Raw genomic sequence first — 24,765 nt, forward strand, 5'->3', positions numbered from 1 at the left:
TTTGTGCATTCTCAGTCTGTTCCTGGAGTTTAGTCTGAACACGGTGAGCAAGGGCGATAAACAATGCCCCTTGTTATTCTGTTCTGGTCATTCCTTAGCAACTAGACAAAACGCGCTAACACCGCTGCGGCTGCTGAACCTTGCGCTTTGATATTATTGGAATGCACGTTTGGTTCAGACACACTTGGAGAGGAACCTTTCCAGGGAGAAGAGCCATGCGGTTCCTATGATGTAGATATACCATCTAGGCACTAGGGTATGGGGGCTGCTGACAAAGCCCAGAAATCTTCTATTATATAATAATACTTCTTCTTACCAAGGGGAGGGTGGTTAGGCCTTATAGTCCTCTATCCACTGTCTTTATAAGATGACATCTCCCTTTATAATATATGGACTTTCTGCAATGCTATCTGTTTTAGGTTTATGCATTTTGCTGCTGGTAGTGGCTTGCATACTGCGTTATATAGCATGCTAGTTAAAATAAACATTTCAAACTTTACCAGTGACTCTGTCAATTATTATTGTGGACAAGTACGAGTGAGTGAGCGAAAGGGTACGTCTTGTTATGGCAATTACAGAGAGAGTCTGGAGTGTTGTATTCTGGGGTGTCTAATCATTTGCATCTTCGGGATTGTTTAGGAGAGCGAGGGAGACACTGTAGCAAGTCGGTCCTGGGATTGTCGGTACTGAGGCGGTAGGAAGGCTTAGCCCTAAACACCGAGGTCCCGTGTTCCTGCGCATAGTTCCGTGTATGTGCAGGATCCCTGCAACAAGCAAAGTGAATCAGAACATTTATGTTGATTTGTTTCCCTTACCACACATAAATGAGTTGTTGTTGTTGACTATTCAGTCAGTTACAAAACTTTATTCGGCCAATAACGACCATTAAAGTACAGATGATAAAAAACATTGCTTAAATAGAACAGCATTACAAGATTCAAGACACATTCTTGTATAATTCATTTATTTCCAAGAGAGACACAACTTAAGGTACATACCTATAATAAGATGTATAAAACATATATTAAAGGGCCAATGGGTCTCATAGTAAAGACTATAAAGATTCAAAGAGTTAAACAATTAGATCATATCCAAACATACAAATCTGATAAGGGTGCAGTAGTTATTTTGAAACATATTTGTTGCTAACCCCCAGCAAAAACGGCCTAAATTTCCTACTGCCATAAAAATGTTCTCATTCTCCAGCCTTTTCAATCACTCAAAAGCCTCCTTAGGGGAGTTCCTATTAAAGGAGCGGAAAATAGGGCACAGAAATCGCTTTCCAGCATGAGCATACAGAGAGCAAAATACAATAAAGTGCCTTAAGTGGCAGTGTTATTGCATAGACACTAAGGCAGTGGTTCCCCCCAAGCTATATTCCTAGGAAAAGCAACTATTAGGAATGGTAGACTGAATCGTACTCTTGTTAAATAAAACCTGAAGTTCCCATTCGGAAGCCAGGAAAGATAAGGCTCACACCCCTGTGACAGATTAATTGGGTTATAAGTGTGATTTACAAGCAGATTATCAAAAGCTGCATGGTGGACTCTGTCATGCCTGTACCGAAATGCCTCCTTTACCCAGGAAATAGCTCTGGAGTCAATGCTTGCCACATTTTTGTCAGCCCAACTCAGGGATTATTTTTTTATAGATCTAATCCAAGGTATATTGAGGGCATTGTCCAGAAAAAGGCAATTCCACAATACTTCCTTAGAGAGTTGGGCATCAGAGTTCCCCCAAATCCTCAGCCATAAGAGTAGTGGTGCCAGCTTTATCCACCTACAGGTGTTAAGCCAAACTCGGATAGGCAAAGAGTTCAGCATGATTTGGGAGCGGCATGTAGCCTATGACCAAACTTATTTTATACCTGATGAATTGGGCTGGGCCCTTAGAGCTCCAGACCTCTGCTCACTAAGTCACCACAGACACACATTCACTCTGATATATCTCGGTCAGTTCTTTGATCAATGTGTGGCCCAGCCTTCACACAAATGAGAACACCACCTCCACAGCTCTTTGAGTAAGAGCGGCCCTGGATTGAAGTAGGCTCTGCCAGGTTAGGTTTTGATAAAAAGAAAGCCCAAGACAATTAAAACACAGCACTCTATCAATTTCTACCTCCCCCTCCAAACAAAAGACAGTCCCAGTTTTCACATATCTAGGGCCTAAACTAATTATAAAAGATTTGTGTAGGTTTGTTTTAAGATCAAGGCCCCCCCATAAAATTATAAAACCCATCTAAAAGAAGCTGGAGACCATTTGCAGACCTTGTCATTGGCACTGCATTGTCTGCATATACCAGCACTGACAGGACTCTTGCCTTAATTCTAAGGAGATCCTTACCCATCCTAGCCAAGTAGGATTCCAAGTCATAGATATAGATGAGGAACAGAAGAGGGGCCAAGACACACCCCTGTCTTACCCCTAAGTGTGACCTGATGGTTTCTGTAAGTTCCCCATCATCTCCAAATCTAACATTGACGTTGGTGTCCCAGTACATTCTTTGTAGAAGCCTAATTAAACCTGGTTCAATCCAAATCCTGGTCATATAGACCCACATCTTTCTCCTATTGACCAAATCAAAGGGAGAGGACTAAGGGGATGAGGTGGTTTTCCACCATTTATCAGACATCAGCCTATTTAGGTGCCGGCTGGACGGGACGCGCAGCAGTCTCCTACTGCTGCTAGTCAAGCACGCTGCTGATATCAGGGTGAATATACTGTCTCAGCTTTGCTGCTATTATTTTAATACGTATCAGTAGTATGTTTTAACTGTGCTCTTAATCTTCACGGTCATTGCTGCTGCTATTTGCACTTCTGTTTTTTAAAACTAGTTTTGCTGCTGCATTGCGCTTTCACCTGTTGTCAGTCAATTGCCTGGCTTCCCTGGTCCGCCGCGGTTTTACCGATTGATGCGGAGGGAAGACTACGTATTTACGACACTTCCGCCTCGGTTTACACTCTAGTTGCCAGGAGTACCGATTTAGGTGCAGGCTGGACGGGACGCGCAGTAGATGCGCCAAAAGCGTACCTAAGGCAAACCCGTCTGCGTCCGTCCGCGCCTGGACCAGGCCTAGGGCCAGGACCCCTGGTACTACCACTAAAAATGGGCATACTCTTAAATATTCAGGGGAGACCCTCCATGCTCTTCGACAGTCGAGGAATAAGGCATGTAAGTTGTTTTCTAATGAAGCGCTGTTAAGTGCAGAACACTCTCAATGCCAAGAATGTCTTACAGAAATCGCTAGGAGCTCTCACGCGACGTCTAACTATGAAAGTAAGCTGGCCATCTCTACCACAAATAATATGGAGCTCCAGTTAGCACTTATCAACGCTAGATCATTGATCAAACATAAGAATGAAATTGTGCAGTTCGTTACTGATAATAAATTGGATGCTCTATTTATGACAGAAACCTGGGGTGAACAATCTTCGGATCCCGATTTTAACATTGCAGTCCCTCTAGGCTGTAAAGTGGATAGACAGGATAGACAAGCTAAAAAGGGTGGGGGGCTTGCTCTTATTCATAGGAGCGAGCTTACTACACACTGCTCACTTTTTCCCTCTTCAGAATGCGAGCCATTCCACTTTAAAATTTCTTTTTTGCAACAAGAGACATTCAGTGGAATTTTGATATATCGCCCTCCTGGCTCCAGAAACAGCTTTAGACCAATGTTCATCCACTATTTGAGTTAAGCCTTCAATTCAAGCACTTCACTGTTTTAGGTGACCTGAACTTTCATCTTGAAATTTTAGATGACAGGGACACACAGGAGCTTCTTGATGTCACATCAGATTTAGGATTGCAGCAGCTCATATATATATATTTATTTATTTATTTTACAGATTTGTAAAGCGCATGGCTGCCCGTGAGCGTCCCAGCGCTAGTGATAGATCAGAAGAGATTGAGGGAGAGGTGAATTAGGGAAACAGCCAGGTCTTAAGTGATTTGCGAAATGGAAGAAGGTTGGGCTGGGCCCGGGTGTCTGGGGGCAATGTGTTCCACAGCTTAGAGGCATTGTATGAAAAAAGTCGGCCTCCAGAGCGGGCCTTCCTAATCCTAGGTACTGATGCCAGGTTTGAGTGTGAAGAACGGAGGGTTCTGTTAGTTTTGTAGGGGGCAATAAGGTCCTTTAGGATGGGTGGGGCCTTTATGTGCAAGATTTTATGGGTGGTGCAAAGAGCTTTAAAATGCACCCTTTCTTGGATGGGCAGCCAATGTAGTGATTTAAGGGCTGGTTTGGCTGAGCAGCGGCTGTGTGTCCCCGTGAGAAGGCGGGCGGCAGTGTTTTGCACATCCTGGAGTTTTGCCAGCACCTTATTGGGAGCACCTAGATACAAGGCATTGCCATAGTCCAGACGGGACACCACAAGGCCCGGAATCAGTAGTTTTTGGGATTGTGCAGGGAGTAGAGGGAGGATTTTTCTGGAGGTCCGAAGGAGACCATAGCAGTTTCCGGCCGTTTTTCTGGCTTGGGTGAAGAAGTTAAGACCCTCGTCCAGTCAGATCCCTAAGCTCTTAATTTCACGTTTAGGGGTAGGGGGTATGCCCATACAGGGAGGCCACAGGGACTCGGGGCGGAAGTGTGACTGGTTGCCCAGGACCATGATCTCCGTCTTTTCGCTATTGAGCTTAAGGTGGGACCTGTCCATCCATTTGGTTATGTCACCAAGACAGGTGTAGAGATTGGTGGAAGGGTGGCCATGCTGACTAAGGGATACCACCAGCTGGGTGTCATCCGCATAGGTTAATAGCTTGATCCCAAATGAAGCGACGATCTCCTCAAAGGGGGACATGTACACATTAAAAAGGGTCAGGCTCAGGGATGAGCCCTGAGGGACCCCGCAGTGTATAGGTGTTGACTTGGTGGTGAAATTACCGTCCGCTACCTGGAAGGAACGGTCACTCAAGAAGGATTCCAGCCAGGACAAGGCATGCCCTGAGATACCCAGGTCCTTAAGCCTGTGGACCAGTATCGAATGGTTGACGGTGTCGAAGGCCGCACTAAGGTCCAGGAGGATCACTGCCACTGATCCTCCTGAGTCAATGATCTTTCTTGCCTCTTCGACCACCGCCAACATCGCGGTCTCCATGCTCTGGCCTGGCCTAAAGCCCGTCTGTGAGGGTTTAAGAAGGCCATTGACTTCGAGGTAGTTGGAGAGTTGGCGATTGACATATTTTTCCGCGACGTTACTGATGCCTGGCAGTAGGGAGATCGGCCGAAAATTGCTTAGGGGATCTTAGTGTGGTTTCTTAATCAGGGCTTTAATGATTGCCTTTTTCCAGCTCGGCGGGATAATACCATGAGAGAGCGAGATGTTGATCAAATTCGCCATGAGAGGCAGGATGGTTGGGGCAACTGATTTTAGGATGTTAAAAGGTGCAGGGTCCAGTGGAGATCCACTTTTGATTGATTGTAGTATTGAGGATAGCGTATCTACTGTCGTGGGAGCGAACCGAGTCAGCTGGGGCTCCGGAGCCTGGGATACAAATCCGGGCGAGTTATGAGGGGAAGGTTTGTTTGGCGTTTGCCGGGGGAGGGAGTTGAGAATCTTTTTGATCTTGGAGTCAAAAAAATCGGCTAATTCGTTACACCGGCTGACCGAGGGTTCCACAGGGGAGGGAGGGTCCGGGGTTTTTAGGAGTTTTTTGCAATTTGGAAGGTCTCCCTAGATGAATTGGCGGATAGCCTAATTTGTTCTTCAAAAAAGTTGGACTGTGCAATTTTGAGGGCCTTTTTATATTTAAGATTCATGTGTTTATATTCGAGCTTCTTGATGGGGTCGAAGTATTTTCTCAACTCTCTTTCAGTTTTTTTGCAGAGCTTTGTGAACCAGGGCGAGGTGATTTTACCTCGAGGTTTGCAGGTAGATTTTTTTGGGAGAGTTTTAACCAATGTCTCTCCAATCCACTTTGAGAACTCGGAGTCAGCTAATGCGGGATCCGAGACTAATAGTGGGGAGGAGAGCTCTAGGTTGTACTTCCATTTTTCCGGGTCTAGTTTAGCCCAGGGGCGTGTAGGTTTGCTAAATGGAGGTCTGGGGCGAGAGATGGTAGAGAGCCGCCAGTTTAGCAATATTAGGAAGTGGTCTGACCATGGTATCGGGGTGGGGCCTAGAATTGTAATATCAGGGATGTTGAAGAAAATGGGGTCCAAGAGGTGCCCTAGCGTATGGGTGGGATACCGACTTTCCAGCCTGAGCTGGTGGGTTTCAAGGTCTAATAGCGGGTCAGAAGCTAGTTTATCTTCGCCCTTATCGAAGTGGATATTAAGATCTCCTAAGATCATGAAGCTAGAGTGGGTGGCAGCCAGTATGCCTGAGTGTTCCAAAAATGAGCTACAGAATTGTCCTATTGGGCCCGGCGGGCGGTAGATGAGAAGTCCCGAGAGAGATTTACATGGGGAGACTTGAATCATAAATAGGACATTTTCGCAGTCAGAGAGGGGGCTGCCTTGGAGACGGCAGGAAAGATGGTCCCTATAAATGATGGCAATTCCCCCTCCCTTCCCTTTTGATCGGTCTGCATGCTGGATAAGAAAGCCCGGTGGAAGAGACTTAATGATGTCTGGGTCTGAGTCAGGTCCTAACCATGTTTCTGTCAGGAAAAGGATTTCCAACTGGAGGTCTCCTAGGGTTTGCTAGATTTCTACAGCATGTTTTGGAAGCGATCTACAATTGACTAGGGCCATGCGTATTGAGATGGAAGTAGCTCGACAAGGCTCATTCAGCTTAAGCTTGTAAGGGCAGTGAAGGCAGTGGTTGGAGGGACTATTCCCCTGACATAGAGTGTAAGCAGGGGGTTGCTACCTTTTGTCTCATGTGCATCAGATCGTCTCTAGAGTATTCGAGTGAGACCTGATGGTGTCCTCCCATAGAGCCGAGCTCCGCCTAGCGCGGACGAGCGCATACAGGCTTACCTCTGGCGCACCTCCGGCCGAGGTGGGAGGGGCATTTTGTAGTGCTGGGCCTAATCGCCCTAAACACTAGCCCGCTGAACCTGCGGTACGCCCAATATGGCGCCTGAAGGGAAATTGGTCGTGCCTAGTCCCGCGTTCCAGAGGCCCTTAATCGGCCACTGAGAACGGCGTGGACTCTCTGGGCGAGCAAAGGAGGAGGTAGGGGCAGAGCGCTATTTTAAAATCCAAACGCACCAACACAGCGTTCAATGATTGTTTAAAATGCCACACAGATTTAGCTTTACGATCTACTAGCGCTGCAAAATAAATAAAGTGAAACGAATATTTAGATTGTCACACAAATAGATTTACGATCTACTAAAATGGTGCAAGTAAGAATAAAATTACACAAATGAAAAGAAATGCATTCCCTGACTCCCGGCTTCCGCCTCAAGAGTCTACTCACTATCGACCTACTCATCTAGCAGGACACACTCTAGATGGTTTGTTAACTAATAACACTGCTATTTCCAAGATATCTACTCTCCCTCTGACCTGGACTGACCTCTATGCCATTTTATTCAACTATAACTTACCCCAATCTAACATTGAGAATACGTCCAGCACTAAGACCTTTGGTGGATTATGGCATAAAATAGACCAGAGTGCACTGGAAAACCAGCAAGTACAAAGCCAACCAGATTTGGATTTAGAAGTAGAGGTCGCAGCTACAAACTATGCAGAGTGGCTGGAGTCCAACTTTGCTATAGTAGCTCCTAGAACAATGATCAATAAAAATAGAAAGATCCCGTCGACCCCCTGGTTCTCTGAGGCCTTATGACTAGATAAACAAGCCTGTAGAAGGCAAGAAAGAAAGTGGAGGAAAACTACGAAGCACCTGAAAAGGATGTGTATAAAGCATGCTGGCAGATTACAAGAAAAAGCTAATTGTGGAAAAAAGCCAGTATCTAATGGGGCAAATTGAAAAAGACAGTAATTCCAGTAAGGAACTTTTCAAGACGATAAAAAATTTGACCACAGTCCCCAATGATGACATTGCCTATTCTAGTCAATCTTTTTGCAACACTCTTGCCGACTCTTTTAAATCTAAGGTGGACCAAATATATGACCTATTTGGCAACCACAAACCAAATAGTAATGGATCAGAACAAGCAGTTATAGGCAAAATGCCTTTTCTTAACTTCACCTCGTCTCCTCAGTTCAAACAGCTACACTCCTTTCAACAACCAAATCAGGATCCCCTGACGATCCCTGTCCCCCCAGGATCATTCAGAGCATTAGTCATAATATTAGCTCACTGTTAACTAACATGTTTAATCAGATGCTACTAGAAGGGCATTTTCCATTCCGATGAAAACAGGCCTGTATACTACCCCTCCTTAAAAAAACGAATTTGGACATAACTAACCCTACGAATTACCGCCTTATCGCAAGGCTTCCACTTCCTACTAAAATCATAGAGAAATTGTTAAATACTGAACTCTCTACATTTATCACAGGGAACAACATCTTGGACCACAGTCAATTTGGTTTCAGAATGGATCATTGTACTGAGACAGCTCTAATAAAAACTACAGAGGAAATCCGTAAGGCATAAGACGGTGGAGGATCGGCTGCCCTCGTTTTGCTCACCCTGACCGCGGCGTTTGATACTGTGGACCATACTCTTTTGGTTGAACGCCTAAAAACAATAGGGATAGGAGGAAAAGCCCTTTCCCTCCTGACTTCATTACTTTCGGAAAGAATTCAAACAGTGCACCCGGGCAATTTTAAGTCAGCGCCTTTTACACTGCCTTGCGGGGTGCCACAGGGGTCCTCGCTAAGCCCAACACTTTTTCATATTTATGTCTCCGAATTGGCTCCCCTGATCAGAAGTTTTAATTTAGATCCTACTTCCTACGCTGACGATACCCAGCTGGTAATCTCAGCAGTTGACAAGGATATCAATTATTCGACCAAACTTCATAACTGTATGGTCACCTTGAGCAACTGGATGGGCAGGCATTGCCTGAAGTTGAATTCAAACAAAACTGGTTGTTTTCAGTTCAAAAGGGTACCATTTGGGTTAGCCTTGACCGCAGCCATGTTCCAATGCCTCATGTATAAATTGTTCCAGGACAGAAAAAGAGTATTTTTTCCCCCCAAGATGACATCTTGAATATTGGGAGAGATAAAAGGGAACATGATTCGGAATTGCGTGGGGTCCTAAGAACATTGGAACAGTATGAGTTCACGGCCGAGGAATCCAAGAACAGGTTTTTACCAAAAGCCCTGGGATAGCACATAGAACTACGGCCTTTTAGCATCCTTAAGGGAATAGAAACTTTGCATGCTTTAACAGAGTGTAGTAGTAGTAGAAAAGCTTTATTCGATTTTAGAACAATGTAAAATCATAAAAGCAACAGTCATTATATACAGGTTCATATACATCATAAATACACAATAAAAATAGTATTAAACAATGTATATATATATATATATACACATAATAAAGCCTTTCAACCATACAGAGGATTATGTAAAAAGAAGTTTTGGATTCTGTGCAAAATCAAGCATAACGAATATAAGTGGTCTATTTTTAAGTCACTATGAATCTCCAAGAGTGGCTCGAATTTTCAAACAGGTCTTAAGAAACATAGCTATGCATTTGGCATTTGATACTGTATCTAAAAATTGTAACGCCGTAAAGGCTGGATGGCATCTTCTTAAACCCAGGGATAATAGGATAGGGATAATTCATCGTTTGCGTGGTACGTCATAATATTTGCAGAACAGTAATACGTGGATATTTGACTGTTCGGAAGTACCATCACAAGGGCACTGAGTGATGGAAGTTGACCAATCCTGTCTCCCTGGGAATGTAATCAAGCAGTAAAACAAATTAAGTCTTAGCCGAGTTAACAAGTATTTTTCATAGGTAGACAAACAAAAAGTAAGATACGGCTGAATGCCCAAAGTACATTGGATAGTTAGAATATGACAGTTTGTAGCTTTATGAATTTCTTGAGTCATACGGAGTTCTCTCAGATGAGATAAACAAAGCGATCGCAGGGCCTTTCTAGTAATGGTGTTTAAGACTGACGGTTCTTTAAAATATTCGGAAAGGCCCAGATCATTTAAAAAATTATGAACATATGACAACCATGGGACATCCAGGCAGTTGTCTAGGAGCAGGCAATCTGCAATTAATGCACGGGTTAAGCTACACTGCTCGGTCGTCCAGATGCGGTGCCACAATAATATTGGCTGGATTTTTATATGGTCAGCGATATAATCCATGCCTAATTCTATGTGACATGCAATAGTTGGAGAGCACTGAGGAACGGCCAGAAGATAGTGGATGAAATTGTTCTCTGCCCTTTGCAAGGTGACCACAGATACATGGCCCCACACCCCAGCGCCATATACAGCAACGCTGTGGCATTTAGCGTAGTATATTTGCAAGAGTTCTTTTGGGGGTGTTTTTCCTAATTTGCGGGAGAAAGCAATCAAAGCAGAGGAGGCTCTTAGAAATAAAAGATATCTCCTGTCAATGGCCGATTTCCAAGAGGAGATATTATCAAATAATATACCTAAATAAGGGTATGTCCTAGTGCAATCCAACGTAGCTTTTTCTATACATATCGATGTATTCTTAGATCTCTTTTTGCCTAAATGCATAACTAGGGTTTCTTAATAATGACCTTTAAGTCTAGTGAGGCCATGAATTTACAGTATGAGTTTAGTTGGTTCTGGAGTTGTACTGGGGTCCGAGCCATAATTACTGCGTCGTCCGCATAAAGTAACGCGGGAATCGGACGACGGGCAATTGTTGGGAGGTCCTGACTCCCTTCTAACAAGGCCTTCTCAAGGCCGTTTGTGTACAGATTAAATAAGAAAGGAGTCAGGACGCACCCTTGTCTGACGCCCTTAGTTATTGCAAATGAATGGGTGAGCTCCCCATTCACCCCAAATCTCACCCTTGCCGATGCTCCTGAATACAGCTCACGTAAGAAGGATATTATATGGGGGTCCACTCCCATCTCCACAAGGATTGACCACAGCCTAGAGTGTGATACACAATCAAAGGCTGCGGTCAGATCCACGTAAACCAGGTGAAGATTGCCTTTCTTCTCCTGGACGTATTTCCCAATTAGAAAGGAGAGATTCAGAGCTTGCTCCACGGTACCCAATCCCTCCCGGAAACCGTATTGCCGGTCTGTCATGATGTTGTTATCTTCAGACCAGACCCGCAATCTCTCCAAGATCAAGCGACCTGCAATTTTACCAAGGGAATCCAGGAGAGAAATGGGCCTGTAGCATGCTGGATTGTTACGATCCACCTTCTTGAAGATGGGAAGCAGGATAGATGTAGACCAAATTTTTATTAGACCACCTTGTAATGCCGCTTTGATTACTCTAGTTAATACTGGCGACCAAAGCTCCTGGGTATGCGTATAGATGTCGAGTGGGACACCATCTGGCCCTGGAGCTTTGCCAGACGTTGAAGAAGACAAAGCATTAGTTACTTCCTCATGGCTAAAGGATAGATCAAGGGGATAGGGGGATGGGTATGGGTTTTCACTGTAAAGAGAGTCCTCACCCAGAAAAATCTGTGAAAAGTGGGAAACCCAGCCCTCTGCGGTGATTGCTACTTCCACGCTAGGGCCGTTCTTCACCGTATTCAAGAAGGGTGAGTTAACCACTTTCCAAAACAGTAAACTATCTTTCTTTTTACAACTCTCATGGAGCTTCTCCCAAAGATCTTTTTTCCTCTCTTTTTTACAATCTTTGATCGCTTTGTTATAAAGTTTTCTCAGCCTCCTGATTTCTAGTTGGTCCCTCTTGGGCTTATGTAGGGCTGAATTTAAAGGGGGATAGGGCTTTGCGACTGTCAGAGTTAAACCATCCCTTTTCGTGTTGGCCATTCTGCTTTTGTCTGCGGAGGAGCTCGTTGCTAATCACTTTAGTTATATCGATAAAATTATTCAATATTTCCTCTGCGGTGGAAAGGGGATTTAGACATGTTTCTAGCATAGGAAAAGGTTTAACAATGACGTTTTGGGTAATAGCATCTGGGTCGACCTTTGCCCATTTAACCGAATACCCATTACTTTTATCCAAGTTTAAGGCTCCTTGATTCAGCAGACCCAAATTATCAATTGGAGAGGGTCCAAACGGGATTATAAAGGTCACACTGTTTAGGAAATAATCGCTACTAGCATCGTCTCCAGTACAAAATGTATGTAAATCATCCCTCATGTGATTCGAGGTTAAAATGAAATCAATTGTGGTGCTACATCCCCTGCCATGAAAGGTGGGTGAAAAAACAATTGGGGGTACGACTAACTCGTTTGCAAATCCCAGTCCTAACATAAAAAGTTTTTCATTTAAAATATTACCGACATTTGAGTGAGCAAAATGGGTTAAAGGGCTTCCCTCCTCATCCACAATACCACAATTAGAGTTAGAGTATTCACTACATAAAGGAATGTTGTAATCACCACCCCAAATTAACTTAAGAGGAAGAGAAAGACAACGTTTCCGATGTTCCTCTAAAACGGTGGTTATCTTATTAACTACTTTGACAAATTCCAAGGGTAACATATTATTATGCAAATTTACCAGTAAATATGTGTGCCCTTGATCCACTGAAAATTTAATTATTTGGTAATTCTCTTCAGATGCTATTTCTGTAATATTCTTGAGTGGAAGGGTATTAGCTACATAAACTGATAGGCCTCCCTTGGGTCTTCTGGAAGGAGAAGGACAAGCACTGGAAAAATACAGTCTATAACCCTGCAGTTGTATTTCGATTTCCGACCATGTTTCCTGGCAGCATACTACAGTGTGAGTTCTGATTATTTCTAACCAATTGGGTTGCTCAATTTTGGATCGCAAACCTGCGACATTCCAGAACAGGATAGAAAGAATCAGAATACTCGGTTGTAGGGCCTTAGGGGAAAATTGCCGCTGTATGGACTGAGTTTCGATAACCACAGCTGGCTCCTGCGGCAACGAAAGAACGATTTGTGGTAAGTTGGTGGGCCCTTCATTCGGGAGACCAGTATCGATGAACTTATTAAGGGGATCAATATTGCGTGGGGGGTTACCGCAAGGATCTTCGGGAAGAGGGACCGTCTCCGCAATCCACCCTAGATGTGACAGGGGGGGTCTTGTGCATTACTGCCGTGCTCACAGACCGTAGCATGCTTGTCCAGGGCCTTATTTAAGGAATCGATGTTATCAGTAAGGACGCCACGATGATCCACCATTGGGCTGTCCTTTACGACCATGGTCGGCCTATCCAGGAGAGGGGGGTTATAGTTATTTAAAGAAGTTGGGAGGATAGTTAGTCACTCGTTATCATTTAGGCCTGACAGGATGTCAAAGCGATTCTGAGTAGGGATCATGAAAGGTCTCACTGGCGGGGGATAGTTGTAACTCCCCTCCCATGTATGTGGGCCTTTCCGTAATAAGGGATAGTGATCCCAGAAGGTCCTAGCAGGATCAGTATAATGCTGAGGAGTGGATCGGCGGTAATTGGCCTGATGCGTATAAAAGGGCCTATAGGAGACAACCTGCGGGTGGGATAAAAATCCAGGATACTCAACAAAATCATCAAAAAATGGTCTATTGTGAGGAATTACTTCATCGAATAAAGGTCTGATATCGTCAGCCTGGTATTTAATCGATGTTTTAGAATTAGTCGGAAATACCATACTTCTGGGATAAAAATACGTAAGGTCTCGAGCTGTAATTTCGTTACTACCATTGGGAGGAGGCCAGTCTAGAATGTAACTAACTGCCTTAGGATCTCTCAAATTTATTATGACAGTGTCCCCCATAATATTTTTTATACTAGGACCTAACCAAGGGAGACGCCTCACATGTAAGATTTCACCGTTAACATGTGGAGGAAGTGGTCGATTTTTCTTTAGCCAAAATATGACCTTGTTCTTTAGTTGGTTATGATTTTCGTTGTTGATCTTTTTTCTGTCTATACCTTCCTCCAGGGGCGGGACTCCGGTGAGCACCACCACTAGCGGTACTGCTTCCGGGGGCAGCTCTACGTTAAGCCTCTTGGGGGCAATTGACCTCGTTACAGACTCATGGCCAATAATTTTGTCGGCAATTACTAGCGAGTTTTGCCTTCCTTTTTCTTCACCTACTCTAGAGCTATTTTTTCCTTTTATCAGTGATGATTTGGTGGGCGTTAATTTTGGGACTTCTAATGTGGGTAACTTTAAAGATTTAGTAACTGATAAATCTGCAGCATTAGAAGGCGCCTCCTTCGTTGTGAGTACTGCAGATGATATTGCGGGATCCCTCATTCCTCCTTTAATGTCAATTATTGCCTGTTCCAGATTCCCCAATTGTTGGCCTATTTTTTGCAATCTCTCTACCAGGGGTAACATAAGCGACCTAATTAATTTTTCAATGTTACCCATTAGGTTAACACCTAATTGATCATGTGTTGGGAGGGATGGTTCATTGGGTAAAACAGACGGGACAGGAATAGAGGATGTAGGACTCTTAGATTTGATGTAGTTTGATTTGTTAAGTCGGGATCTATTACTCTTAGCAGTATCAACCTCCGAGAATGGTGACGCCATCAAGCCCCCGACCGATTGTGTCAAAGTTCCAGGAGAAAAAGAAAAATCAATAAGCAAATCATTATTTGTAAGCATGGATGGGGGAGTATTCTGAAGAAGTAGTGAAATGCCGTTACTGTTACTAGGTGAAACTTCATTCCCGTCACTTTCACAGTCAATGGTAGGTAGTGGGGACAATGCCTGTTGTAAAGAGCCCAGGGAAGACCGTTTATTCTTTATTAATTCTACTGAGTGACGTCTTTCAGCCCGTCGTTCGGCTAGAATTATATTTTTCTCTGTTTCCACAGAAACCTTTTTAAAATAATTATCCAGTGTTCGCTGTTTTTCCCCACCACCCACCAAGCATGAATTAACGTGAACCGGTGAAATCATTATGGCCGCTTAATGTAATCAATACACCGCCACAAATAGTGAGGAAGAGGGTCACAGTAATAATTGCCTGATGTCTTTCGTTAAAAGCAAGCAACAGGGTAGGACGCACTATACCAAGGACTCAGAGAAAATCTTAATAGCCAATCATACCTTCATATAACTTATCGGAGCTGTAAGGGGGGGGGCCCGGACCGGGCTCCTCCGGCCTCTGAGGGCCTCAGAGGGCCCGCCCTTTGCCCGGGCTTCGCCCCGGGCTGCGACCCGCTCGCGTCCCGCGTGCGCGGGTCCCTGTTAACTCTAAATGGGTAGAGGAGGTGGGAGCGGGAAGAGGACCAGCTGTGGCAAGTTGAAATCCGCACAGCCCGCTGGTCCTCGCAGTCCCGCGGGTTTCCGAGGAGAGGCTCAAGTCACTGCCCTCCAATAGTTCAAGACACGAGCGGCGCCGCGGAGCGGGGGCCGCGAGAGGTGGGTACAGCGTCCAGGAAGCAGCACTCCGCACAGGAATCGTTTAAAGGGGTCAACACCCACACACAGTCTCAGCACAGGAATCCAACGAAGTAAAGGACGCTCACTCCTTAAATCGCGCTGGATGTATGACGTTACAACGCATACTTTTACAACGCCTACCTTTACAACGCGGTTTTTACCACGCATACCATTACAACGCATAGCGCTTAGGGGTGCTGGATAGTGAATAGTTGAATTTACTATTCCAACTCCAGTCCCCGTGGATAGTAAGGAAGGTTATTGGATAGTAAATTAACCTATTCCCTATCCTAGAGCGCCCCCCAGAGCAATGCGTTGTAATAGTTTGCGTTGTAAAAGTTGCGTTGTAACGGTAGGTCGTTGTAAAAGTTTTGTTGTAAAGGTTAAATACCAATCGCGCTGGGAGGTGGGAGCGGGAAGAGGACCAGCTGTGGCAAGTTGAAATCCGCACAGCCCGCTGGTCCTCGCAGTCCCGCGGGGTCCGAGGAGAGGCTTAAGTCACTGCCCTCCAATAGTTCAAGACACGAGCGGCGCCCACGGAGCGAGGGCCGCGAGAGGTGGGTACAGCGTCCAGGAAATCGTTTAAAGGGGTCAACACCCACACACAGTCTCAGCACAGGAATCCAACGAAGTAAAAGAGTGATAAAGGCATCATTGAACTGGCCAAAAGCAATGGTATGGATTGGGAGGATGAATTAAGAAAAACTATAGGCACATACAGAAAACTTGGTGTGTAGCGACAGATCATAGCACTTTCGAATTGATGCGAGGGGGGTCTCCACGTACTAAGGACATCATGGGGTGGTTAGGTACATTAAGAGAGTCAGCTGGTCTGCTAATAGAGTAAGAGGGCGAATGGAGTCCGGACAGGAGAAATGCAAGCAAATATATGATATTTTGCACAGAGCAAAGAAAGTGAACCTCAAAGTTGGAGATTTGGTGAAAGTGAAAAAAGCCAGCTTGAGTGCAAAGGGGAGAATAGGCATTCTGGACCTTTCATGGTAGTCAAAATACTGTGTAACTCTGTCGTGTTGAGTGATGGGAAGGTTTGGAATTCGAAAGTGTTAGCATTTTAAAAGGTATAGTTAGTGAATCTACTCCTGAATTTGCTCCAAATATAGGTGGATTTAGCGGGAAGAATGAATGGATAGACGACTTGCCAGCCGGTCAGAGTGATGAGTTCTTGGGTGGAAATGTCACAAGAACCCCAATGGATCAGCCAAGATTAGTAGTTATAGATGCTGGAAATGCCAGCAGTTCTACTAATGTTGGAAATTTAGAGGAGAGTGGTGCAACCAATACTACTAGGTTGGGTAGAGTAACCGTGAAACCTAAACGGTTTGATGACTATGTTGTACCTGTGAGTTCTAAAGCATAATTTTCTCCTTTGGCTATGTTTTCCTGGGAGTGAACATTTATCCTTTGAATTTGTACGTATGTAGTATAAGGAACTGATCTAATGTATGTACCTTAAGTTATACATCTTGGTTTATTTTGTGTTTCTATTCTTTTTTGGGGGGAAGATGTGTTGTGTTGCACTACGCTTCATAGTAAACAAGTGGGTTTACATAATAGTCCGTAGAATAGAATACATGAGGTTGGAATGATGTTATCTCTTAATAGAATGTAGGTGAACAGTAGAATGTTAGATTAATTATTCTGAAGAGGGTTGGATCTCAGTCGGTTGTACCTGGCCATGCCAAGAGTTTTGAGACCAAGGATTTAAACTAAGAAACCTCCAAGATTGCTGACTGTTACTTACTTTACACATTCCAGTAATAATCCAATAGGGATCGACAGACGCCAAAAGGTTGAGAACTGCTGGTCTAGATCGTTTCACATAAGAACAATCATGGGAAAATTAAACAGCAGCTGATTTGAATGAGCATTCTGGAACCTCGTGGTAATGTAGGAACATTCCCAGAATGCGTTAGTCTAACCCCTGATGAGTGACACTTGGCAGGACTGCTGACAGACGGCTAATTGTCAATTCAGAAAAGAATCCTGACATACCTTTTCAGCAACAACCTCTTGCCTGCTCAAACACAAACAACGTAAAAAAACGGACAGTGTTATTATTTTTTTTTTTAAGAGGATAGCAACTGTTATATCTTAACCCTGTCCTGTGCCCTGGTTACCTCTCTGACGCGTGAGCTCCCATTGTCACCTCTCCCCTCCCTATTGGTTCCCCAACGTTCCACCCCTTCTCCCCATTCCAAGGAACTGCCTAACTGTCACTTGAATGACAATCTTCCTGACCACGCACTGACCAGGTGTGAGGCTGTTATATGAATAAACTTAATTGCAGTTTAATACTTCCTGCTTCCTGAATTCTACTTTCAACAGCAACCCTATCTGCGCGTTAACTGCCACGCACTCGTAGTACGTTAGCGCCAAGAAGTCAGAACGCTGCCACGCACTCGTAGTACGTTAGCGCCAAGAAGTCAGAACGCTGCCACGCTTCCGACGGTGAAGCTCACGCGCCTGACACCTACTTCCGGGTAGGACAGGTTGACGGGGACGCAGTGCGCGTGCGCGTCGCGTTGACAGCGGCTCAGAGTACAACAGTGATGGCGGCGCCCATGCCATGCAGCCTGCCGTTAGAGGGGCTGGGGAGGAAGAGCGCGTGGGCCCTGCCGCGGACGCCCGTCGCTGAGGTAACCCCCAGAGCGCGTCTGGGGGGGGGGGGAGGGTGGTGACCTGCCAGAGCATTGGCAGCCCCAAGGCCGCTCCCCTCAATGTCGGGCATGCAGGCTCCTGTAGCTAGGGGGGAAGAGACGACCTTCACGTTCGGGGGTCGCCAGTAGCTGCAGCTCGCGCGGCCGCTGAGGCGCAGTCACATGTGGACCCAGCCGGCTCTGGCGGTATATATGACTGGCCCCGCTGGAGCCTGGCGTGGGGTGACCCTGCCTGCGTCGCTTGTTTGCTGTGGAAGCTGGAAGGGGCGGGTGCGCGTGGGATGCGGTGGGGGTGCCCGCTGGGCGCGTGGGTTGAGCTCAAGGGGGGGGGGGGTGTATTGAGGTCCCTCCGGTTTTGTGAGGCGCAGTGGATGCTGGCTCCAGTGGCTCGCGTGGGTGAGTCACGCGGGGGTGGAGCCGCGCGGCCCCGCAGGCATGCTTCTGTGCGCCTTCCATGATCCTGTCGGCGTCATCCCTGTCGCATCCAGCGGCCCCGGATCCGATGCGCCGCGATCACACGGTGAGTCACGGCTCCTGTGCTCAGCGCCGGGAGTGCGCGGCTCCTCACGCCCCCTCCCGGGCCCCCGCGCCCCTCCCGCGCACGGGGGTTAATCTTTAGCAGCCCGGCGGCTTATCACGGCGACTTGGCAGCATTGCTCGCTCTTTGATCCGCGCTGCTCGGCCCCGGCGCTGCGAAGCTTAAGATCCCGCCCGCGGCGCTGGAGGTGAGAGGGAGCGCCTGGGAGACATGCAGCGGTGCGGTGGGTGCGTGAGAGGGCGCGCTGGTGAGACCTGCAGGGAGGTGGGTGCGTGAGAGGGCGCGCTGGTGAGACCTGCAGGGAGGTGGGTGCGTGAGAGGGCGCCTGGGAGACATGCAGCGGTGAGGTGGGTGCGTGAGAGGGAGCGCCTGGGAGACATGCAGCGGTGAGGTGGGTGCGTGAGAGGGCGCGCTGGTGAGACCTGCAGGGAGGTGGGTGCGTGAGAGGGCGCGCTCGTAAGACCTGCAGGGAGGTGGGCGCGTGAGAGGGCGCGCTGGTGAGACCTGCAGGGAGGTGGGCGCGCTCGTAAGACCTGCAGGGAGGTGGGCGCGTGAGAGGGCGCGCTGGTGAGACCTGCAGGGAGGTGGTCGCGTGAGAGGGCGCGCTCGTAAGACCTGCAGGGAGGTGGGCGCGTGAGAGGGCGCGCTGGTGAGACCTGCAGGGAGGTGGGCGCGCTCGTAAGACCTGCAGGGAGGTGGGCGCGTGAGAGGGCGCGCTGGTGAGACCTGCAGGGAGGTGGGTGCGTGAGAGGGCGCGCTCGTGGCTGCAAGCGGCTGCTGCCGAGACCTGCAGCTCAGGTCTCCCCGGGACACGTGCGAGACGCCCTGCCTGGGGGCACGTGCAGCGCTCAGAGACTCCCCTGACTTACACTCTGCTTTTCTCTTCCAGCTGACAGGCGGCCCCACCGCCAGGCCCTGAGCTGCCCCGAGCTGGACCCGATGTGAAGCAGAGGGCCGTGGACCTGCACCTGGGACCCTGCCCCCGCCCACAGCTGGAGCCTCGGGCACTCTGCACGTTGGAGCTGCTACTTGGAAACATCAGCATGTAAACTCGATGGTGTATCAAAGTTGAGTACTCCATTCGGAGTGGGTGTTGTCCACTGCAGCCAGGACACGCTGCCAGGCTTATGACCGCTTGATTGGTGCAGGCGCATGACCCCCAGGGCCTGCTCCAGCACAGGATATTGGGAGCCCCCCCCCGTGACTGTCAGTAAAGCTTCCACCCTCTCCCAAGATGAGGTTCGGCACCGTGGACTATGTCATCTTCGTGCTGCTGCTGGTGCTCTCCTCGGGCATCGGCCTCTACTATGCCCTGAGCGGGGGCAAGCAGCGCACCATGCAGGAGTTCCTGCTGGCCGACCGCAGCATGAGCTTCCTGCCCGTGGCGCTCTCGCTGCTGGCCACCTTCCAGTCCGCGGTGGCCATCCTTGGGGTCCCCTCGGAGATCTACCGCTTCGGCACCGAGTACTGGTTCCTGGGCTGCTCCTACATCCTGGGCCTGCTCATCCCGGCGCACATCTTCATCCCGGTCCTCTACCGGCTGCGCCTCACCAGCACCTATGAGGTAGGACTCTCTCTGCTGCTTGTTCTTCTTTCCAGCATCATGGACCACAGATTGCACAGTCTGCTCAGACCCTGAAAATCTTGTGTTATTTTTGCAACTTACTTAAATTAAACATCCTGTCCGGCTGGACAAAGGTCATACTTACTATTGAGCGTATGTCTATCATTTGTCTAGATCCCTGAACTACTAGGGGCCATTGTTCTTTAAAATACAGACCCTGAAGCAGAACCTTCTTCCCGGGTAGATTCCAGTGTAGTCATTAAATGCCACTCTAGAACACAGAAAAAAATCCCTAATCCGCCTGTTCCCTATAACAAGGTGCTTGCTAGGTGGGTCTCCGTATGCTAGTTCTGACTTTTCATCCATCATCTTACAGGTTGAGCCTTAGAGCCCCATGCTTGGAAGGGAAGGGGAAAGTACAAGCCTCAGAATGCAGTGTTGTTGGCTCTAAACCCAGGGGACAAATGGAATTATTGGTGTTATCAGTGCCCGCAGTTGTCTTTCTCTACTGTGCCCTGCTCCTTCAAGCATGGGTGGTGCTCTGCAGCTTCCCACCAGTAGAGACTAAGAGACGAGAGATGGATGTCAGCCGTCCACCCCTTCAGGACATATGGTCCACGCGTAGGAAGACAACTGGTGGGCGTACATTGTGCAAATTCTGCTACCACGTTTCTCCACCTCTGTCTCTTTAAATCTTGACTTCAAAACTCAGGCTGTCGACTTCAGGGCTCTTGCTTTATCACTTCACCACGTAGCGTAGCGCATATTTGTGATGCTGAAAGGAGTAAGATGAAATGATGCAACGATGTATGTAGTCAGAAATAAGTACTTTAATTAGATATTCAGAAAGGTGGGTCTCCGTATGCTAGTTATGACTTTTCATCCATCATCTTACAGGATGAGCCTTAGAGCCCCATGCTTGGAAGGGAAGGGGAAAGTACAAGCCTCAGAATGCAGTGTTGTTGGCTCTAAATCCAGGGGACAAATTGAATGATTGGTGTTATCAGTGCCTGCTGTTGTCTTTCTCTAGTGTGCCCTGCTCCTTCAAGCATGGGTGGTGCTCTGCAGCCTCCCTGCAGTAGAGACTAAGAGACGAGAGATGAATGTCAGCCGTCCACCGCTTCAGGACACATGGTCCATGCACTGGAAAGACATTTGGTGGACGTACATTGTGTAAATTCTGCTACCACGTTTCTCCCCTGTGGTCCCCTTGAATCTTGACTTCAAAATTCAGGCTTTCAACTACAGGGCGCTTGCTTTATCACTTCACCATGTAGTGCATATTTGTGATGCTGTAAAGAGTGAGATGAAATGGGGGCAACGATGCCTCTAGTCAGAAATTAGTAATTTAATTAGATATTCAGAAATCTGCTCTATCTGCACTCCACTCATTTCACAGTCAGTGCTGTTTTGTGATTTGTCTAACTTCTTCCATGCAGCCTTGTGGGCTCCTGTCGTTCATGTTTCCATGGGTTGTTTGCTCATCGTGTGCCCAAAAACTTGGAATACAGTTTGAAGGATCAGAATGGTTCTTATGCTCCTCAGTGTTCTCGTTTAATGTTGCTTGTAGCTATCACTGTGTGCATGTGATGTGTGATCTTTCTTCCCTTCAGTTATATTTCCTTATGATGTCAGGAGACGCAGCATGACTTTGGGTGGCTTGTTGATGTTGTCCGTACAAACACTGCCCATCAAAGTTTTTCTCCACAACTGTTATTATACCATATTTAAGTGTGTCAGTCATTTACCTGAAATCAGCAGAAGCAGCACTGACATCAGTATGTAGTGTTTTCTCATACTCTGTGCTTACTACAATGTTGTAGGCTTTTATACCAAGAAGACGCCATGCAGGAAATGACGTTCTGATGACAGTTCTGGAAAGTCTTCCTAGTAGTATTGGACAAACTCCAGTGTCTGGCAGTCAAACAGCCCTTGGCTAGGTGGTTTCCCATCAAACATTTCATGCTCTTTCAGATAGCTGCCTTCTTGATAGCCTTCCAGTGCTTTCTTTTGTTTAAATTGGCTGTAGCCAATTTTATTTACATTGTTCTGAAAAATGTAAATATGTTGCTCATCTGTGCCCTTCCTTGATGAGGAGACTTGAGCTCCTATTGCTGATTAATACTGTTTTCTTTTACTTATTGAGAAATGAAATGTTGAGGTTTTCAAGATAGTGTTTTTTATTTTTCTGTCTTACATATTGATCCCACACAAATGAATAATGCACAGCAGACAACATTCATGGTCTTTTCTTTTAAGCCCTTGGGCAGTCGGCTGTTGTTGAGCAGTATACTTTGAGAGCATCGTGGTGTCAAACCAGGGTCATCGTACTAACACACCCTAAGCCAATAAATAAGTTACACCCATTCGGGTTGTTGATGCTTCTCTAGGACTTGTATTGGAAAGTCTTGGGGCATTTTGGTTCAGCTATGGCTTCTTCCAAACAAGCATTGACAAAGCTAATAGTCTGCCCTTTGCTTCTGAGCCATTAGCTTTGTCTGTGTTGTTTGCTTTGCTATATTTCAATATTACTTTAGCATTCCAAAATGGCTAAAATGTCTGGAAGCAATGACCCTGGAAGGAAAAGGAATGATGAATGGCAAAAGCAATCCAAGATGGCCACAATCCTGGAAAGAGGTTTGTTACATGTTAGCGTAAACATTCAAAGATGGTCTCCCATGCATGCGTGCCTATGCGCACTTGTGGACGGCCATCTTAGAATGCTTCTTGTCAAAGTCCGTCTGAGCGGGTCTACTCAGCACTCTGGTCCATAAAATGAGTTGAATAGTAGTAAATATTGGTCAGTCAGCACAAAGATGCCATACGTGGTGGACATTCCCTTTGCAGATACAAGTTCTGTTAAACCACTGCCACAATGTGTGTTGTGTAACCTCGCCATTATTTGTTCAGGACTTGTGAATACCTCTAGAAAAACCAATATGGCTTGCTTTAATGTGTTAATGCATGTAAACAGCACTACAGTTGAAGCAGTGTTGGACCTGGAAGATGCTAGAACTCAAACGGAAACAGAGACAAAAGTAAGCTGGGGGCCCACGTACTTCATAGAGACAAATACCCCTCGGGTGACGAGGGAGAACACGGAGGTCATCCACTTTTAGAATTAGAATGATTGAAGATTAGGACAGTTATCAAGCAATCTAAGACCATACGTACAAGACTCGCATAACATAATTTTCAGGGATTTACATATGTGTAGGAGAAGAGACACATGAGCGCGAGAGCTAGAAACTATGCACTTGATAAGAGTGCTTAGGCAAAAAGAAAAAATTTGCTATGGAAAGACGAAAGTCTGACAGCCAGAGAAATAATAAAGAGCATATGACCAAGGGGAGGGATTGGCACATGAAACAAGGAAAGCAATTGAATCAAAAGCAGGTAAATGAGTCACTAGTTCGATCCGTGGTAAGCAATGGGCAGTCTGTAAGCCTCTGCAAGTTCTTGGTAGACCCACAGTTACCATTTTACAACCAGACCGCTTGCCCTGTCTGAAAGACTCAACTTAAAAAAACAATTGGAAGGGATATGCACCTTTATTCTCGTGCAGGGGTCTGACTGTCATGGTGTAGCTCATAAAATGGGTCATTGCTGGTGTGGCCAATTGGATTTTTAATTCTGTGTACACAGTAATATTTCCAGTTCTGCTCGCTTTCTGTTCCTAGCTCAGACCAGTAATGGGATCTATATGTACAGTTATCCACTTACCAATCTTTGAAATATCCAGCCACAGCTTGGGCATACGTTGGTCTTATTGTTTAAGGCTAATCGCTGACAGGGTGAGGCAGGAAGACCGCAAATCTTTTCTAAAAGACCTTTATTGGTTACCACGGACAAAATAATACCTGTACATAGTATCACTATACAACATTAAGTGCTTGTTGCTAGCACCATGGAATGGACGAAAATAAAAGATATGATTTAAGGGACCAATGCATAAAAAGTTTTCAAAACACCCATCTCAGCACCCAGGAATGTATGAACCCTAATCCTGATTGATAGCATGGCTAGATATGCAGTTGTAGTGGACTGCATTTACCTCCTTTGAGCAGTAATCACTTTTCAGTTAATTGAGTATGCATACCTACTGCACACTTACAAGTGCTTGGACCAGATCTGGCACTCTAAACCGCTCGGGTTGGCATTCATGTTTTACCTTCATGTAGAATCATTATTGTCCAATAGTATGTGTCCAGCTGGCCAGTTTTGACAGGCATATCCCTGTATGCTAAAGCAAGATCCCAAGACTTGATTGGACACATTTCTAGCTCTTCAGATGCACCACTCTATTCCTGTGGCAGCCTGCAAAACATTACTTTTCCTAAACCAACAGAGGACAAGTGAAGTATGGTTACAGGTTTGCTACTATTCCGCATACATCCCATTTTGGCATCAGTCAGAATTTCTGGAGAAGGTTCTTCACTTTTATAGAACCCGTTTTAGACATCTAGGTGCTGAAGATTTCACTGTTATGTTGCTGTCATCGGTTGCATTCTCAGACCCAAAACAACCTATCATTACTCTTGATACAAATTTAGGAAGGCTAACTTGACCCAGATGTTGGTGCCCCTTCTTTAGTTGACTGGAATGGCGTCTT

The 24,765-nt window shown here is 46.3% G+C and overlaps 1 protein-coding gene across 13 annotated transcripts in view; it reads left to right on the forward strand.

Annotated features, from left to right (window-relative positions):
* The first annotated feature begins 17,895 nt into the window (after window positions 1–17,895).
* The window catches only part of SLC5A6 (solute carrier family 5 member 6), a 383,801-nt gene continuing 376,931 nt past the window's right edge, over window positions 17,896–24,765 (forward strand). For 2 of the 13 annotated variants that reach the window (XM_078650008.1, XM_078650013.1), the window contains exons 1-2: window positions 17,901–18,030; window positions 19,479–20,153. In XM_078650008.1, coding sequence (XP_078506134.1) covers window positions 19,824–20,153 — 330 coding nt within the window. In that variant the 5' untranslated portion in view covers window positions 17,901–18,030; window positions 19,479–19,823. Of the gene's footprint in view, window positions 18,031–18,533; window positions 18,572–18,671; window positions 18,854–18,944; window positions 18,981–19,478; window positions 20,154–24,765 lie in introns of those variants that run through there. The other 11 variants (XM_078650011.1, XM_078650014.1, XM_078650010.1 and 8 more) reach the window with 9 other exon arrangements.

The sequence above is a fragment of the Lissotriton helveticus genome, chromosome 6, assembly GCF_964261635.1.
Source record: "Lissotriton helveticus chromosome 6, aLisHel1.1, whole genome shotgun sequence".
Taxonomy (NCBI): domain Eukaryota; kingdom Metazoa; phylum Chordata; class Amphibia; order Caudata; family Salamandridae; genus Lissotriton; species Lissotriton helveticus.